At 34.4% G+C, this 19,157-nt stretch overlaps 8 protein-coding genes and 2 non-coding genes across 10 annotated transcripts; 6 read left to right on the top strand and 4 right to left on the bottom strand.

Moving 5' to 3' along the window:
* Positions 1–102: 102 nt before the first annotated feature.
* NAEGRDRAFT_74109 (uncharacterized protein) lies at positions 103–426 on the top strand (the record flags this gene model as incomplete). The annotated part of the gene is made up of 1 exon (XM_002670804.1): positions 103–426. The coding sequence occupies one exon, from the start codon at positions 103–105 to the stop codon at positions 424–426; it is 324 nt and encodes a 107-aa protein (XP_002670850.1).
* Positions 427–870: 444 nt separating this feature from the next.
* NAEGRDRAFT_74108 (uncharacterized protein) lies at positions 871–1,941 on the top strand (the record flags this gene model as incomplete). The annotated part of the gene is made up of 1 exon (XM_002670803.1): positions 871–1,941. One exon carries the CDS (start codon positions 871–873, stop codon positions 1,939–1,941), a length of 1,071 nt encoding a protein of 356 aa, XP_002670849.1.
* An 88-nt stretch (positions 1,942–2,029) lies between these two features.
* NAEGRDRAFT_59590 (uncharacterized protein) lies at positions 2,030–4,300 on the bottom strand (the record flags this gene model as incomplete). Its single annotated transcript, XM_002670751.1, has 1 exon — positions 2,030–4,300. The coding sequence occupies exon 1, from the start codon at positions 3,998–4,000 to the stop codon at positions 2,030–2,032; it is 1,971 nt and encodes a 656-aa protein (XP_002670797.1). The 5' UTR covers positions 4,001–4,300.
* A 175-nt stretch (positions 4,301–4,475) lies between these two features.
* NAEGRDRAFT_53253 (uncharacterized protein) lies at positions 4,476–6,050 on the bottom strand (the record flags this gene model as incomplete). The annotated part of the gene is made up of 2 exons (XM_002670750.1): positions 4,476–5,130; positions 5,314–6,050. The coding sequence occupies 2 exons, from the start codon at positions 6,048–6,050 to the stop codon at positions 4,476–4,478; spliced, it is 1,392 nt and encodes a 463-aa protein (XP_002670796.1).
* Positions 6,051–6,242: 192 nt separating this feature from the next.
* On the top strand, positions 6,243–6,314 carry NAEGRDRAFT_t689. Its single transcript has one exon. It is a non-coding gene; the product is annotated as a tRNA-Glu (tRNA).
* Positions 6,315–6,339: 25 nt separating this feature from the next.
* On the bottom strand, positions 6,340–9,723 carry NAEGRDRAFT_53252 (uncharacterized protein; the record flags this gene model as incomplete). The annotated part of the gene is made up of 1 exon (XM_002670749.1): positions 6,340–9,723. The coding sequence occupies one exon, from the start codon at positions 9,721–9,723 to the stop codon at positions 6,340–6,342; it is 3,384 nt and encodes a 1,127-aa protein (XP_002670795.1).
* Positions 9,724–9,958: 235 nt separating this feature from the next.
* NAEGRDRAFT_59589 (uncharacterized protein) lies at positions 9,959–11,374 on the bottom strand. Its single transcript, XM_002670748.1, has one exon. It carries the CDS (start codon positions 11,104–11,106, stop codon positions 9,970–9,972), a length of 1,137 nt encoding a protein of 378 aa, XP_002670794.1. The 5' UTR covers positions 11,107–11,374; the 3' UTR covers positions 9,959–9,969.
* Positions 11,375–12,595: 1,221 nt separating this feature from the next.
* On the top strand, positions 12,596–12,669 carry NAEGRDRAFT_t690. The gene has a single exon. It is a non-coding gene; the product is annotated as a tRNA-Thr (tRNA).
* Positions 12,670–13,790: 1,121 nt separating this feature from the next.
* NAEGRDRAFT_74103 (uncharacterized protein) lies at positions 13,791–17,401 on the top strand (the record flags this gene model as incomplete). Its single annotated transcript, XM_002670802.1, has 2 exons — positions 13,791–15,364; positions 15,406–17,401. 2 exons carry the CDS (start codon positions 13,791–13,793, stop codon positions 17,399–17,401), a joined length of 3,570 nt encoding a protein of 1,189 aa, XP_002670848.1.
* Positions 17,402–17,677: 276 nt separating this feature from the next.
* On the top strand, positions 17,678–18,847 carry NAEGRDRAFT_74102 (vWFA domain-containing protein; the record flags this gene model as incomplete). Its single annotated transcript, XM_002670801.1, has 1 exon — positions 17,678–18,847. The coding sequence occupies one exon, from the start codon at positions 17,678–17,680 to the stop codon at positions 18,845–18,847; it is 1,170 nt and encodes a 389-aa protein (XP_002670847.1).
* Positions 18,848–19,157: the final 310 nt, after the last annotated feature.

The following is a 19,157-nucleotide window of genomic DNA, read 5'->3' as shown; positions in this document are numbered from 1 at the left end:
TTAATATTTTACAATAATTTTCAATAATTTTACAATATTCAATACATTTAATCCTACGCACTGATATGAATGATCAATTGATGAATAATAGGATTGGGACCAATGTCTGGACAAATGGGATTCTTCCACAAATACTGCCCAACTGATGTTCCAGTTGGAAAGGAAAGATACTTGAAAGAAACTCAACGATTGTGGGGAGTTTTGGAAAAGCATTTGGCTGAAGGAGACAAGAAGTATATTATTGGAGATGAATACACCATTGCTGATATGGCTATTTTCCCATGGTTGAGAGTGTTGCCATTCTATGGTGAACCAGTTGTTGAACAATTCAAATGGGAAACCTATCCACACATTAAGGCCTACATTGATAGAGTTGGTGAAAGACCTGCAGTTCAAAAAGGATTGACCGTTACTCCATTCAATTAAATTATTTTGTACATTATTAAACTGCTACTCCACAAATTTATCATGAATCTCAGGTTTTGTAAAGTTTAATTTTGGAACTGTAAAGAAATAGGACAGTTTCTAATAGTTTCTGGGACAAGTGTCTAACAAAGTTTCTAATAGGAGATCTATCATATGGAAAAATTAAATTACATTAAAATTGATCAGATATTTATTGTAAACTTTGTAATTCATGTAATTACAAAAATCAAGTTTCAAAAATTCCATAATTTATTCGAATATTTTCCAATTTAACCAACATTTCCTTATAAAAGCTATCAAGTAATTTGTAAAATATTAAAAAAATTCAAGTGAACGTTTAAAATTTCAAAAATCCACTCTCCAAATTTGGAAAATATCCAAAGATAGGCAAATGTTAAATTCTGGCTAAATTTGATTGGAGAGCAAATCAAAACACTCCAAAAAATGTCAGTTAATGAAACCTCGAATCTTCTTGAGAATCATCAACCTGCCCAACCTGCCTCTTCGAATCCTTCTCAATATTATTCGAAACTAAACATTTCGAATCAACAAATAGAAGCACTGAACCAACACGAATCTGATCAAAGTAAACAAGATGAGGAGAATAAAATCCTGACTACTCTCGATGAGTTTCATTCTCAACCAGAAGAAACTGTTGGAAAGGTTTCGAATTTTTTCCAACCAGAAAGAATTGAAGAAGACAATAGAGAATTGGAAGAAATTCAAATCGATTACACTGATGAACGAGAAGATTTCGTCAATGACTTTCAATATCTCGATCGTAAGAAGGAACCAATTCTTTCAGATAACTTTCCAAAATATCAATCTATTGGAAACTCGAATGATTTGACGAAACCCTTTCTTCCAAAACAAGATTCCAATGAAAGCACTGGTGCCTTCTCTTCCTCAAACCTAAAACCTCAAACATCTCACTCAATTCACGATCATCACGTTTACAAACCTTTGAAAAATGTAAATCCAGAAGAAATTGAAATTGAATTAGAAACCATGCCTCAAGGATTTCCCTATCACAACATTAAAACTCTGACCTCACTTAAGGAAATGTACGAAACCAGAAGAAACAGCATGCCATCCATTACAACACAAAAGAGTGTTGGAAATCAAACTCCGCAACTCTATTCGATGGATAGTTTGATTTCTCCTCAATTTGAAGATCATCGATTGGATTCACTATTGCTCGTTCCACAGGAGGATTACAATGATGGAAAGCAATCTAAACTTTCCAAATTGCTTTTCAAGAAGAGTAATCGTGCCAAATTGTTCTATTGTTTGAGTATGATTTGTGCAATTATGTTTTGGTTTGTTCCTTGCTTGTCGGTTTTACCATTGGTGATGGTTTTTGCCAATTTCAAGAATTCACACAATCAAAAACATCGAAAATTCTCAAAATATGCCAAAAAGTCTCTTTATTTTATTATCATGTATGATTTGGTTATGTTTGCAACATTGTTTATTTGTATTGTCGTTGCATTGATTGTTAAATTTAAGAAGTGACCTAATTCATTAGTAGCTCTGTACCATATTAACAAATTAAATATAATAAAAAATAGTTAAATATATACATTAATTGGGTTTAATTTCATTACAACTCTCTATCTGAGAGAAAAGATTGTAATGTCTCGATGATTAGAGACATTTTACTCTTCTTCTTTTCATCCGTCATTTTTGAAAGCATACTTAATGCATGCTCACAAGCTGGTCTCACCTGATCATCCACAGCATAATCATGGTGATTGATTAGATATTTCACAATGGAGTGACTCTTTCTTTCCACAGCACAGGCCATAACTGAAAGTTTGTGTGGTTGTGAAACTTCCTCGAGTCTAGCTCCTGCTTGTATGAGAACCTTCAAATGGGCAGGAGATTTGGCAACCATGAGAGGGGTGTATCCTCCAATTCTATAATCTGGATCAGCACCCTTCCTTATAATGGTCTTGATGGAAGAGGGTGAATTGGTTTTTCTCGCAGCAAAATGTAATCCTTTTCCTAAATACTCCTCAGAGATTAGTAACTCGTAATTAATTTCATTTCCTAAAGTTAAGAGATTTCCCACATCTTTTGGAAGAGCAGAAACACTTGGTTTGAAATCAGCTGTGGCTCCTCTTTTCAATTTCTCAATTTCTTCCTCGGTAATGTTTGCACAAACAAGACATCCCAATGGGTGATACATTCTCATGAGTGAAATTTTAATCTCCTCTTCAGCTCCATGACAATCTTCCTTAATAGAGTACATGAGTGAGAGAAAGCAATCTGCCATGTCTGTTGCAGAAACTACTTGATAATTGGTTCCATGCTTTCGGAGATATCTATTGATGGTGTGAAGTCTCATCAGTGTAGATAGTATTACTCCCTGCTCAATGTCATTCTTCTCAGCAACAAGTTTACTAAAGGACGAACTCTCCTCGAAAATATTTTCATCCAAATAGGTATGTAAGAGTTTCTTTCCTAAGGGTATCCATGTTTGAGAGGTTGGATGACCATGAGTGAGGGCAATCATAAGATAGGACTTGTTAGAGAATGTATATCCAATAATATCCTCTACAGATTCGGTAATTTTGTAATCAATTTGTAAATTATTTGATTGTTTGGTGTTTTCGGTAGTTGATAATGAGGAATTGGCTGCTTGATTCTTCTTCTTCATGATTACTCTCACTTTCAATTCATGAAGTTCAACCTTAATTCCTTCAATATTCTTTTTCACTTCTTGTGCCTCTTTTTTAGATTTCATATCCAGAATGGCTGTTCGTTTTCCTCGTTTCTCCTTAATACATATTTGATTACAAATAATACTACATCTTTCCAGAACTAGGTCATGAATGTCGGAAATTGTGTAACTTGAGGGCACACCAATAATTTTGGCGCAGAATTCTTTGGATTGTTTGTGTTTCTTTTCTTGCTTTTTTGGATTGAGATCCAAATCAATATTGAATGGAAGAATTGGAGCTTTTGTTGGTTCTATATTGGAAGTTGATGCTGCCATTGTTGAATTTCCAATGACTTGATTGAGAGATTGAGTGGAGAGGAGTGGTGGTGGAGTTGACAATTGTTGTTGTTGACCAATGACTGGTTGCGAATGTGTATTAAGCAATGGAAACTGCACCGAATCATCATGCAGAAAACTCTTCAATTCTGAAAACATTCCATTATTCACTTGTTTTTCATCCACAATCAAGTCATGATTAATAGTCATCTTGTTTGGTTTGTGTTGTTGTTGATGATATACATTCTTAATGTATTCTTGCTGTTGTTCCTCCAATCGTTTCTGTCTCGTTTCTGCCAATTGATGTTGCAGAATATTGAGAACTAACAACTTCCTCCTGGGTATTCCCCTGGCTTGAGCTTGATTATTGGTATCATCAGCTTCTGAAGATTTGCTAGAATTATATGTTGGATGTTCTGATGCTCTCTTCACTGACTTGTTGGATCGAGCAGAGTTTTGATTACTTCCATAACAATTCTCAATGCAAGACTCTCTTCTATTCAATAGATTGAGGGGAGGTGGAATTACCACCTCAAATGCTGCCGGAGCGGAATAAGATGTTGGTTTTATCATGATGTTATTATATTTCTTCTATGAGTTGTTGTTATTTGCATTATATTATAATACTGTAATGAGAGTGTTGTTGTGATTCGGATGATGATTGTTGTTCTGGTTCGACAATTTGAAATTCTTCTTCTTCTTACTAATAAAAGCTAATATTGTTATAAATCTTCTCTTTTAATACTAGAACAAAGGTGTTATAGAAGAGTAATCGCAGAGTTGTTACTGTTGTTGTTGTTGTTGAGAGATGAAAATTGATGTTGGTTTCAGAGAGGGAGAGAAATGTACAGTTTTGCCCTCAAACAAATTTACGGTTTTTTTCAGGTGAAGAATATTGCTATTCTTCGTTATGTGTGATGCCGAGATGCAACAAAGTTTTTCAATATTCATAACGGAAGCAATCTCCTTATTTGGTCTTTAAGAGACCTTATTTAAATGGAGCTCTGCCCAGCCAACTGGCAATAATGAAGTGTTTGGCATTAGTTTATTATTGAGAATGCTCTTCAGCATCTTCTTCTTCAGATTCCTCATGTTGATGTACTATTTGTGAGGGATGAATTCCTTGATGTTGAACCAATCTCAAACCACAGAAATTATCATCGGCAAACATTTCCACATGAAAGACCCAGTCGTGTGAGTTGATTTTGAAGGTCTTTCGTTGAACTTCCACGTCGTTCCAGTAAAGAACCAGATGTTCTGTTTGGTAATTGTACCAAATTGCAATTGTATCCTTTTCCTTAATCTTTTTCATTACTTCAAAACGGTTCCAACGATTGGTCTGTTTGCAAGTAACTCCAATTGCTAAATTACTGGATTCTCCATATCTCAGCAGGAATTTCACAAAATATCTGAATGGATCTTTGCAACACTCGACTAGCTGCTTATTAATGTGATAATCGAGGCAGGCAAATAGAGAACCTGACTCTGATTTTTTAACAACCTCTTGATTGTAGAATCGAAGTTGACATTCCTCTTCCAATGTTCTTGGATCAAAACTTGCATTCAATACTCGACACTCTTCAATATCATTAATTATTCCAGGTAATTTAAAGTATTTAGCTTCATGAGTAATTTTTTCCAGCGTATCGGAAGTAATTTCATTCCATTTTCCAATTAACTTTCCATCTCGTATGTAATTTAATCTGTGTTAAATTATTATTCATTATTTGAAGGTAAAATAAATATTAATTATTATTGATTTTCCTTAATTCAAAACCTACATGTATCTAAAATATTTTGGATCTCTATCTATAAATACATGACCATTGTCATCTCTCAGCACTGTATCCTTCTCCGAAAATACTAATGAAAAAAGTGATTCGCACCCTCGTAGTGTCTTGCTTGTAGTTTGAAATATTTGACCTCCAACATTAAGCGTCACTACCCGATTACTTGAAGTCCTCTTTGGTTTTGTTACTTCGGGTATTGATGAAACAGTCCTCCTCAAACTTGGTTTTTCTTCTCCTGTAATTACTCCTCTAGAAGATGATGATTGTGGTTCATTAGCAAAATTCACTGTTGCCATTTTTTCAATTTCATTTAAATTATTAATTGTCCTAGATGATGGTGGTTCTCTATTTGGTTGTTGTTTTTCTCTATTTTGTTCCCTAGTTGTTGAAGTTACAATATTATTTTTGTTATTATTATTTTGATTTGCATTAATATTATTATTTCCATTTTCTATTGCATTATTATTTGAAGGACTCATCATTTTCATTATTGATTTGAGTATTCCTTTAGATTTGGGCGATAATTCATCTAATTTTTTAACTGCTTCCTCGTAGGTTAATTGGTGATCTTCCGATGGTGATGGTGTTACTGGTGTTGCTGATGATGATTTCCGATGATGATTTCCAGAAGATGATCTTTGATTTGAAGATGATGATAGTTGCTGCTCCACAAGAGGAGAAGATCGTTTTGGAACGCTGCTACTCCGATGTAGAGAGGAATGAGGTTTACTTGCTGTTGCCATCTCATCAATAGATGCCGTATAGTTACTCCTTGAAGAGGATTTTCCTATTTGTTCTGGACATCCTCTGTCGTTCCTAGTTGATGTGCTCATCAATTTTTTTTTTTATTTTATTGTTTAAGATTTTGGCGGGTGATTTTGGCGGTTGATTACATACTCCAAAGATGATTTACTTGTCAATCAGCACAACACAGTTATGAATTGGAAACAACATTAACTGAGCTACCTTAGTGCCTTAGGTCATGGATGTGGTTATGAACAATATTTTCAAGAAGTTAACAAGAATCCCGTGTGGTCCAATGGCTAAGATACCTGGCTCTCACCCAGGAGATCCGGGTTCAATTCCCGGCACGGGAGGATTCATTTTAGTTTTATTTCTCTTTTACAAGAATGATAAAATCTCCTCTGGATCAATACCAAAGTTTGCCACTGTAGAAAAAAGATCATTATCATTGGGAATCACCTTTTCGCTCTCTTCTTTTGCATGGCTCAATCGATTGTGCAAATAACTCACTTGTGGTCTATCATTGAACAGCATGACTTGTCCACATAAACTCAAAGCAGAGGCATAACTCTTTTCCATGATTTTTTGCTGAACTTGTTCCAAATCCAGTGCAATCTTCCTCTCCAAATCGGTGCTCTCTCGAACTGGACATTCTAATGAATATATTTTCATTCCCCTCCTTTTCTTGTAGCCAGAAAATCTCACCAAATCCACAAAATAACACACGAAAATATCCTTAACTTTCAAGAATGTCTCCTCTCCAATGAGAACCTGTGTAGAGTATGAAAAATTGAAACGTTGCAAAGTAGAGGCAATATCTAAGCTTGCACCGAGCACTGAATAACTTGATCTAGAATCAGTGCAATTGAAATTTCCATAATAAATCTCTCCAGAATTAATTCCAATCTCAATGTGAATTGGATGCCCTGTACGTTTTTGCCACTTGGTTTTGAAATCCTCCATCATGTAAATGATATCCATGGCAGCATGACATGCATTTACTTCTTGATTTTGTTCAGTTGGAATTAAAGTGTTATCCTGGAAGGAGAATAAGCACATGGCTGTTCCTCCATCAAATCGATCAATCATACCCTTATGATCCTGAATGATTTTACACATTATTGAACTGTACTCTGTAATCATTTCCAAAAAGAGAGGAATATCAATAGTATCTGCCATCTTATCACAACCTGCCAGCTCACAAAACAAGATTGTCAAGTGCTTCTTTGTTGCAACATTGAAAGGCAGTGGTTTTGATAGTATAATCTCTTTAACAAACGGTTCGGGAAGAAACTTTTTCAAAGCATCCATTCCTTGACCCAATAACATGATTAGATTTTCAATTTCTCTCACTTCATAGAAAACAGTCATTGACGTGTTTGGGAAGAAATCTGAAATGATTTGACTGAATGATTTGCCTCCCTCGCTTTCCCTTTGTTTTAGTCTTGTAATTCTGTGTAATTTCTTCGACATTCGTTCCATTGATGTATTGAGAGCTCTCAGAACTGCAATCATTACAATGATAGACACGATAATCAGCAAAAATGATGCCACAAACGAAAGAATTGAATTATTTGCCAATAATAGAGGAATGAAAGAATCTGAATTGTCCATTTCAACAACCAATACCAAATTCAATCCATGACCATCACAAGTATACGACAATCTAGCAGTCAATCTAGTATTTGGAATGTCTATAACTTCACTCTCAACTTCACAATTCTTTTTAAGACCATGTTTCATGATGGTTTTGTAAATGAGTTGAATATTGTGTAGAGATTCGTTTCCATCTCCTCTAGTAGCCAAAATATCACCCCACGTATTCATGATAAAACTTGTATTTGAAGAATACTCGGATTGCAAGTAGAATCTCTCATTCTGAACATTTAACAAGGTTGTAAATCTATCAATTGAAAAGTGCAAACTGAAAACTCCAAACAAGTAGCTATTCTCCAAATTTTGATCTGAATTTACAATGAACATCTTTCTCGTATTGGGAGACACAATGGTATGATTGTAATTGTTACTGATATAAACTGGATAATGCAGGAAAATACTCGAATTTTGAATGGATTTGCTTGGTACCCATTTGAAATTGTTGTAATTAGATGGAATATTGCTAGAGAGTGATTTACAAAATACTTCCTGATTGTTGAGAATAAAATTATTGAGCACGGCCGAATTGTTAAATATTTCGTTCAATTCGAGTATGGGTCCATACATGTAATTCTTATAAATCGAATAGGAAGTATCACTTGAAGAGGCATAGTATCCATTTGGGTTCTCCACAAAAGTAAGAGTCTTAGGCCACAAATAGGTCGAAAACATGGATGGATTCGAAATGGAATTGATTGAAATTACAGATTTTCCATTATTGAAATCTCTAAGCATGGAGAATGAATCATCCATTCTATAGAATTCCATTCGATTCAGTGAGGTATCAGTTCCAAAGGTAATTGCTACATAATCAAAGAATCTCAGAAGGGCAACATTATCATTGATGGGAATTCCCTTCAAACCTTCCATCATGTGATTAGTCATGGTTGTGTATTTTGAGGTGAAGCTACTGATACGTTCCTCTACAAATGCCCTGATTTGTAAGAATTGATATTCACGAATTTTCACATCCAAAATGGCACCACCAGCTCTCATAATTGAAATTCCAAAAATCAAGCAAACAATTGCTTGCAAAATGAAAATTCCCATCAAAATATTTGAAATGGTAAAGAAGGAATGACAAAATTTGGAACATGATTCTCCTCTCCTCTTCTTTTCCTTTTCAAGTTGCTTCTTTGTGCTGTGGAATGACGTGTTATTAATCAGATTGGTGATATTCGAAGTACGGTATGCAATACTATTAGCTCGTTCATTAACTTTCTTATTCGAGGCAATTGAATCTCGTCTCCTTCTCTCGACACCAACAGGTGAATTCGTAATGTCGTTTAAGACTACAGAAATAGTTCTGGTGAATGGAGGTGGAGAATATGTATTTGCTCGATAATTGTTGGACTGAACTGGAGTAACATCTCCTGATTGAGCAATATCTTGGTCAACCAATGAAGACACTGGAGTTTCCACAGATTCATGATTTTGCTGCTCCAATTCATGAGCCATACTTGATGAGCTTGTAGTTGGTGATGGAGTGGTGGTTCGTGGACTTTGTGGACTCATCAAAACGAATGCCGTATTTGGATGTTGCTTTTGCCCAATACTGAACTTTCTCGTCTCTGTAATGGGTGGACTAAATAAATTGTTGGTTGTGGGTAATCCAATGGAATGACGACTCCTTGGAGTAGTACTCGAAGAGGACCCAAGTGTAAGCCACGAAAATCGTCTAAGCACTGACCGAATACCTGTGTCTACTCTAAACTCATCTGTCTCATGTCCATTCATGTGTCCATCATCAATATTCAACGAAACTTCATAACTATCACAATTATTATGATGATTCTCTGTTGTTATTGAACTCTGACCAGTTTCCATTGAATATTGATGTTGTCCACTATTATCGTCCAAATATTTTAAATCTTCATGTTGATCTTGAACTAGTCGATGATTTTCATTATGATTTTCCATTAAATTCAAAGATTCAGGACTCGTAGGTGGACTGTGATAGAACTGCGGACTATGACTTCCCAGAGATGAAAGAGAATATTCTAATGATGAAGGAGAGGAAAATATTCGATTGTTCTCATTACCTTGGTTCGGAAGTAAATAGTGAGAGGTTTCACTTGTTCCAGATGAAGGTGTTGTATGTATCATTGATGATATTAAATAATAAAACTTTCTAATATTTTAGTTTAGTTGTTGATGTATTTACTATTCGAAAGGTTTACCGTGTTGTTTGCTTTTTTAATGTAATTTATAATGGTGGAATTAGTGTAATGATGGCTCATGAAAGAGAGATGGTCTCCTGTTTTGTTAGTATGGTTTTACAGTTCAACATTTTGAGATTTTTTTAAACTTTAGAATATTTTACAATTTAACGGAATGTTTTGGCAAAACAATTTATTCCAGCTTTTCCAATTCAAAATTGGCAATTTTGATATTTTCCTCAATCTTTGATTTGAGTTCCTTCACTTTGGATGATTCAATTGTTAAAGATTTTGAAGGATTTTCCAATATGAATGCAAAAATCTTGTTTGCCTTTTCAAAATTTTCCAAAGCTACCTGAATTCTCCTCTTTCGTTGTTTCTTATTTTCCTCAATCTTGTCCTTATCAACTCTGATTTCACAATCAGAATTGCAAAGCCACAGAATGGCACTCTTACTCAATGCAAGAGCGGCCCACAAATTATACGAGTGACCAAATGCTCTCTCTGTACTATTGTTAATGTAGAGTGGCGATTGAGTGACCCAATCATATCGAGTGCAATACTTTTGAGATTGATCATAAAATTCCAAATCTCCTATCAAAGTGTTGACAGAGTGAATTTCCTCTTGGCTCAATAATTCATTTTCCTGATTGGAGTAGGCCATTTTCAAGAAGAGGTAATCCTCCTTCTCCTTCCATTCGTGTTGTGGAACTTGCCAATTATTTACAACTTGCTCGCAAAATGTTTGTGGAATTCTCGTTATTATGGAATACAAATGTCCTAAATCTGCAATCACTTCCAATGTTTGCATTTTCCAATTCATTTGAAATTGATCTCTGTCCTTGGTATTTTCCTCCTCACTTACCACATGTTCCATCGCTACATTCAAAATGAATCCAAGTGGATAGGTAAGAATATGTAGAGGTGTGAAACACAAGGCTAGAGGGAAAAGCAATGTACCTGCTGTTAGGACAACACTCCTCGGAATGATGACATATCCAAGAGAAATTGAACTCCACCAATTGTCATGACCATTGAATAGCCAATTTTCCAATCGATTCACCCATCCATTTTGTGTCTTCTCTTCCTCAGAATCCAACTCATCGATATTTCGTAAAGTCATCCTCTCTCGTATTGTTTTCATCACTTGTTCCATAATATCTGGAATTAATTTCCTTGTATCAAAAAGCTCAAAATTCATCTCCTCCAATCTCTTCCTCTCCAAAGAATTGAAAGCAATATACGATTTAATCACCTTGTTATTCCAATTCTCCATCGAATATTCAAATAAAAAGCAAGAGAGGCATAATAATCCGAATAGTATTTTCATCTTGTTTTTTCTCTGATTTTTCTTGTTACTACTTCCATTACTACTATTGAATGGTGATGAAGTTGGAAGTGGATGATGATGAGAATAGAATGGATTATTATTATTTATAATAGAGGAAGATGAAGATGATTGTATCGTGGAAGAAAACGATTGAATAATGTTCTTGTTGTTGGAATTATAATTCCAAGATAAAGATGATGAATATGATATTCTCTTCCGAAAGTGATGATTGGAAAACAAGGCTTGATTCTGCCTTGCTAGGGTTTTGTACATTTTTTTGTTGGAATAATATTATGTGATGAAGAGAGTTGTTGAATGTTGGGAGAAATACTTCAAGTGAAGAAACAAGACAGATAGGAGAGTTAGTAGACATACTAGAGATGTGTTTATTGTTGTAGAAAGGGTGATTGGTCATGTGGGTAAAGAATTAGAGAGGTTCGGGTGCAAGGTAAAAATCAACCCCAATCACTAGAAGTTATTGCAAAATATTGATTGGAGAATATACACATAGTAAATAAACATTACCAGTGAGGCCTAAATTAGAAATCAAACAAGTTTTCAAAAGTAAATTTTGCTTTTGAAATTTAACCATGGTGACCTTGCTAAACTATGTGAATGCTTGAAAGTAAAAATCGCCACTTTCCATGATGATGTTATTGATGATGTAGAACAATCTCTGACGATTTGTTCTGTTTCTTATCACTTTGATGATGGTGAAAATTGGAAATTAATAATTTGATGCAATTGGTATCGAACTAAAACCATCGCACCCACTTTACTATACTATAACTGATGTTAGAAGCTATAGGTGAGAGTTTTAATTCATCAACGCAACAATACTTTTCCAAAATTTACAAATTCCCTTTAAAAATCCGCAAATGATCATAAAATCAAGAAAAAACAATAAATCCAACATTATACTAGTCTTTCCATGTTGTGCATCAAATCTTTTTAAATTATATGAAGGAATGGCTTCAACATTCAACAAATACTGTATCCATCATGATTCATTCACAAATTTTTTAATAAATAATTTAATATCAAATCCCAAATATTTTTTAGCAGTTTACAAAAACGAACATTTAAAAATAAGCAAGTACCATGCAGGCTATTTTCTAGTACCTGAAGAACGACAGTCATCGATCATCCTATTACCAATACAACGGTACAGTAATGTTATAGGTAGGATGATTAATTGATATTTATTGATAATAATTGATAGGATTATACATTTTGGAAAGAAGGAATATATTATTTACACCATATTATTATTATTATTATTGGAAATGGTTTGCCAGAAAAGCAATGGAGTTTCTCTAAACTAGTTTCTCAAATAGAAGACAAGGTTGAACAATTGAGGGAAATTTACAAGAAGCAACAGTTCAAGACTGTGATCATATAGGCTAAATCATACGAATGCCCTCTTTTAATTATTATCCAAAACATCTAATTCCTAATATATTGAAGATATATTATTCTTGAATGACAAGCCTTCCTAGCTCAGTTGGCAGTAGCGCTGTCCTAGTAAGACAGAGGTCTTGGGTTCGATTCCCAAGGGAGGCATTCTTTTAGCTATTTAGATCAAATCTATCTTCAAAAGCCCATGTTAAGGTATTTATCGAGACTATTGGATGTCGCTGAAATGCAATTACCAAAGAATTCTCACTCAAAAGACGAAACTCATCTCTAACTGCTTGAACATCGCCAGCTTCACAGTGCTCACTTTTCAAATTCAAATACAATTTAGTGTTATTGTCATGTACCTCAATAATGATCTTGTGATTCTATCCTTAGTTGAGCTATCAGGAGGGAAACGAATCTTTTTAAGGCTAAATTTCTGGGCGATAGCATCCCATGTCGCATACAGTTCATCCTTTTCAGGATTGCATTTGGGACAAGTTTGGAATACATGGGTCCAATCTTCCTTGACATTACATTTTCACAAATACTGTCATTACCTAGTAACATTTAGTAAAATTGAGTGGTGGAGATTAAAGTAGAGGAGTCTTTGCTGATAATAAAACAAGAGAGAGTTTCCTGGAGAGAGTGCTATTAGGCCAATTGTAGTCATTGGCCCAACTCATTGATAATTTTTTTGTATCGCTGAGTTTCAATGATAGCATTTCTTAGGTTGGAGACAGGCTTGATTGGTACGGTTACACAAGATTAATAGGAGAGTGGAATTAACAATCCTACAGACAGATGCCATCCTTTCCACGTGACTTATATCAACAGGAGATGAAAGCCCAAGTCCACCCTGAGATTTATCACCACCATCGGAGGGAGACCAAGGTGTTGAAAGAAAATAGATCAGTAATTCTGAAAACTATTTCCATTTAACATGAACGATGTGACTATTTGAACAGTTCAAACTTAAAAGTCTCATTTAATAGTATAAATATCTGCCCATTACAACAGGAGTTCAACTCTCCGGAGACTGAGCAAGGAAAAACTATTTTTTAGCGCATTCCTTGGTTTTTCCGCTGTAAAAAAAAATAGTAAACATGAAACAAGTGCACACTTTCGCTCACATCCTATTAGTTGTGCAGCTTCTCTTCACAGCGTTGTTTCATCTAGTTGACTCAACACCTGTCCGACACTTTCAACATTTATCTTACACCTATCCGATAGATTATTCGATTCTTCCAATTTACCAACTTTCCACTCCAAACCTGCATGGTGCAATGAGCTTGAATTTTAAAGATTTGCAAGGAAGTTATGTACTCAACACTAAAACGCAGTACATTTTCGATCCAACTCCGCCATTTGATGCCAAAAAATATTTAGCTTCATGGATATTCACTCTCGACATGTCAAATGTTACATTGGCAAGTGGAATGACAGATGGCAGTGTTCAAGTGGTGCTCAACAGAGCATTGATGAAGAATATCAATCCATACGAAATGGAACTAATCGGAGTTAAATTGTCGAATCCTTTCGTCAAGAAGGAAACTATTCCTTTCAATAATACTGGACTATACCATTTAGATAGTTCTTTTGAAATTTCCTTTTCAACACTTCAATCCATGAAGAGAAACTATATTGCTTTCCAATATTATGTAAAAGCCATTGTTGAAGGAGATTTCAAACAAAAACTTAGAATTAGTTATCCACGAGATATCGAAAGACAATTGTTTTATTACAGTTCACAAATGATTCTTCTCCTGTCATATGACAATGCTCCTGTCATTGATCCAGATCAAATTGACAGCAGTCCAGCTATTCAATTAGAGTATGCTTATGATGGTGGTGTGAAAATTCCAGAACCTTATGATTACAATTTGATTGCCATCGATCTGTCAGTTTTCAATGTTGGAACAACTCCTCTCCATCAACGAATGAGCATCTCATTTGATTATTCGAAAAAATCAGGATTTGTTTCATATTCATCACTAGATCGTACTGCAAAATTTGTTGACCCAATGTCAATAGTTTGTGCATATGAAGAGAATGGAAAAATAGTCGTGGATGAAAACTCTCAAGTTTTGGAAGTTACCTCCAGAAATAGTGTGAATAGTTATCAATCGTTTGTGTTGACATGTTCAGATAGACAATTGACTTCTGATTTTACATTGTTCATGTTTGCCAGAAAGTATGATGACAGAACTAGAGCTGTATGCAAATTTGGAACTGAGTGTGGAATTACTTCATACATGATTGCTAGTTATGAACTCAAAAATGGAGAACAATATGACAATTTGATTGCAAGTTTTGATAAGAATTCCAAATTGTCAGGAAGTTTTATGATTAACAATCAAAATACTGCAATTTATTCAAAGTATGCAGCTCCTTCGACAATTCAAAAGCCACTCAGTTTAAAGTTTGCATTTTCAATTGATTTTACAGCACATCGTTTGGATGTTTCGGATAATATGATTTATTTTGAGTATACTAATTCATTGCAACCACATGTGGATCCGTTCTCAATGAGAGTCACAATTCTTAATGAATCAACCAATAGTTTTGAATTATTCCAACCTGATATTCCTAAATTAGGAGAAGCTAAATGGGCATTTGATCCAACAGTTTACAATAACACTAATTTAGTATTTGGTTTGTGGATTTACGATAAGAGTACTGCCGTATTAGGGGAAGCAGTGTTTGTGAATTATGCAAGAAATATTGAATATCATAATTTGGATAATTTGAATGTGACAGTTTATTTTGAAAAAGTTGAAATTAGACCAGAAACTCAATCGAGACCTTTTTATGTTTTAGACAAGTTTGAAGGAGATTCTAATAATGTAGTTGACGAATCGTATAATATTTTGGAAAGTTTCAAATTAGATTATTATCAAGGTTGGAAATTATGAATTATGATGAGGGCAGAATTTTCAAATTCCTTCCTTCAATGTCATTTTCTGATAAGAATGGAAATGCCATTGATGTCAAATTCAGTGAAATGACATGTGCTTATTTAATTAAGGATTCAAATGGTGCCTATTCTACAATTGAATACAGTGATGACAAACCAACCTTTTCACAAGATCCAGTTGACAAGGTTTCCAAATACTTTTTAGATTGTTCAGAAGATATCAGAGCTACTGAATTTATTGTTTTGCTCATTTCCAAGAAATTCAAGAGAGAAGAACATGTTATCAATTTTGGAGAACCAGTTACAATTGATCCATTTTTCTTGTCAAAATTTGTGACAGGTTGGTCAGATAAGGATATTTTGCAAGTGACAGTCAATCCTAATAGTGACCTTAAGGGTCAATTCACTCTAGCTAATAGAGATGTCAGTTCATATCAAGATTTTATATTTCCACATACTATTCAACAACCATTAACCATTTTAGGAGTATTTGATCTTTATCATATTACAGTATCAACAAGTGATGTTTTCGATTTCAATGCCATTACTGTTGAATTTATCAAATCTAGTTCAATTTTCAATGTGGATCCAAAATCATTCAGAATATTCAAAGTTCACACAAAATCGAAAATCTTTGAACTTTTATTTGATGATCAACCATTTGAAGGACCTTGGAAATTGGAAATTGACACGAGAACCGGTTCGGATACTTCATATACATTTGCTATTTGCGCCTTTGAGGGTAGTTCAGCAAACTTTGAACAAGAATATTCCATTTATTATTCTAGAATGTTAGAGTTTAGTTTAGAAAAAGATAAATTGGAATTTTCTTTCCAATTGACCACTGATAATACTGAAATCAGTCAAGAAGTTGAACCATCATTCAAGCTAGTAAGAAATGAGACAGTTGGTCAATTAATTATCGATCCAGTTTCCAAATCAGATTATTATTCAATTTACTCATTCGATATTTCTCAGAATTTATTGAGTTTTGGTGTGAAATCTTGGAGAGAATTCACAATTTCAAATTTGGATAAGGAATTAGATAATTCAACACTTGCATGCGCATTTGCATTTGGAAAGGACAATTTGCACATTTCTCCAGAAAAGGCCACTTTTAAGGATGGTTCTTTCCATTTGAATTGTCAAGAAAATGTGATGGTCAACTCGTATCAACTATATGTTGTTGCCAAAAAGATTTTCATTCCTCCAACTCCAACTCCTTCTCCATCCGTTCCACCTCAACCAATTCCATCTCCTTCCAGACCTAGACCAGAACCTTCTGTAATTCCACCAAAACCTGAACCAACTATTGTTCCACCAAAACCATCGCCATCTATTCCAAGACCAATTCCTAGTTATTCGAAAGGTCCACATCCAATTCCATCTCCTCAACCAAATCCAATAACTTCATTCGAAAGAGAAAATGGAATTCCACTCATTCAAGATTCGACAATTTCCAAGAAAATCCAATCAGGAGAATCAGCTCTCTATCAAATAACCATTCCATCTCATTCAAGATTGTCTCTTTCATGTTCTACCTTATCTGGAAAAGATGTCATTGTGCTGGTTGGCCAAAATTTCAAACCAACTAATCAACACTATTCAGTAAGAATGCTTTCAAATCACATTCAATCATTGGATAATCCTTCATCAAATTCTCAAATTTATTTCATTGCAATTGAGGGTCCTAGTGAAGGTTTCTCCCAATTTACACTTCTGCCATCTGTCACTCAATTGAATGTGAAATCTTCTTCATCTCAACACTTACTTGGTCAAAGCATTACTGGATTTATTGTAACTATTGTGTTATTGACATTATCTTTAATTGGAACTTTAATTTTATTCCTTGCTTGTGGAATTTATTGGAAGAAGAAGAATAATTTGCAATATTCACAAGAGACAACTGGATTAGTAAGGAGAGGAAATCCAAATTCATTACAATTGGAAGCAAGTTATTACAGTGAAAATAATTTGTAAATAAATCAGTTTACTTTTATTCGATTTTATTCTCAGGTTTCGTTTATTCTATTCTATTCTATTCGAAAGTGTACTAATTCATTGAATATTGAGTTTATTCTAGAATTGCAAACTGTATCTCCCTGTGCATTGGAACTTCTTCGTCATTGCCAACTAAACTTTTGAACAATGAACTTGCTATTCTTCACACAAGGTTTAAATCAAACCAACAAAAAGTTCATATCCAAACAAAATCAAAAAAAACAGAAACTTTAATAACCTACACTATCAAAAATAATGGATCTCTACATTCCTTCAGATTTAAACAATTGTGATGATGATTGTTTTGACGAAATGTTGCCAGTCGAAGAAAAATTAGGAAGAAGAATGGATGATTTGTCAATTGTGGATCGTCATGATGATGAACACAAACACAACAGCAATTCTCAAAGACCTGGTGCTTGGATTCGTGCTAAACATTTGGAAGAAGAAGGTTATGATCAAGAATTGGTTGACCACAGTGAAAATATTGTTGATTTGGTTATTGTAATGGATTGTACTGGATCAATGTCTGGTGAAATTGAAGTTGCCAAACGAACTGTCACTACTATCATCTCAACACTTCATGAAAAGTTTCAATCTGATTTGAGATTTTCAGCTGTCAGTTATAGAGATCACACTGATGATTATGCAGTTAAGGAATTCCCATTTACAAAGGATTTAAATAAGGCAAAGGGTTATATCAATACAATGTCAGCTCAAGGTGGAGGTGATCATCCAGAAGCTTTGGCATCAGCTCTCTATGTCATTAATGAAATGCCATTTAATAAGAAGGGAAAGAAGATTGTTGTTTGGGTTGCTGATGCTCCTCCACATGGAATGAAAACATCATCTGATAGCTATCCAGAAGGATGTAAGGATCAACAAGGAAATGTCATTGATTGGATCAAATTGGGATCTGCTCTCCAGGAGAAGAATGTTGTCTTTTATGGAATTTTGTGTGAAAGAGCTAAGGATGATCAACAATTGACCTTGTTTATGGATTATTTGACAACTAAAACTGATGGTAAATGTTTACTCTTAACAGATGCTAATAAGATTCCAAATTTGGTGATTAATGGTTGTGTGGAAGATGAAGATATGGACAATCTTGTTGCTAAAAAAATTAAAGAATTGGGAGAAGAGAAGGTCAATAATTTGGGAATGGATGATTTGCTTAAACTCATTCACAATGAAACATCCTCTGAAAAGGTTGCCCAAGTTAAAACCTTTGAAATTGCCTCAACCAGAACTAAGAATTTGATGCAATATTCAACCTTATCTGATATGCAATGTGATGATTATGTTTCAGGGTTTGGGGTTGGGTTTGGGTTGGGTTTGGGTGGGGGGGTTTGGGTTTGGTTAGGATTCAGAGTTGATTTATTTGGGTTATTTAATATATTACTTAGTGAAGATTTATATCATTGATTATATTTCTTATCATCTATAAATGATGTAAATTTGATGGTTTCATTTCTTGCATTGATAGATATTTAAAGGTCAGGTCAGTACTAACTTTTGAATTATGGACTTTGAGAAGTCAAATGTTTGGGACGTGAATCTACTCATTAGATTGAATAGGTATTGCTAATAAAGGAACATTTCATTGATTTATTGAATATAACGGTCAAATTGAGTTGAATGGAAGTGAATCACATGTTGATTCATCGTGGATGGGTAGTTTCGCCACGAAGTGGTGCAACTACCAACCTTTGTAGATTGAATCAGGTTGATTTGC

This window comes from Naegleria gruberi (assembly GCF_000004985.1).
Source record: "Naegleria gruberi genomic scaffold NAEGRscaffold_67, whole genome shotgun sequence".
In the NCBI taxonomy this organism is placed as follows: Eukaryota; Heterolobosea; class Eutetramitea; order Acrasida; family Naegleriidae; genus Naegleria; species Naegleria gruberi.
Note: the sequence above shows the minus strand (reverse complement) of the source record. Positions and strands in the feature narration are given on the sequence as shown.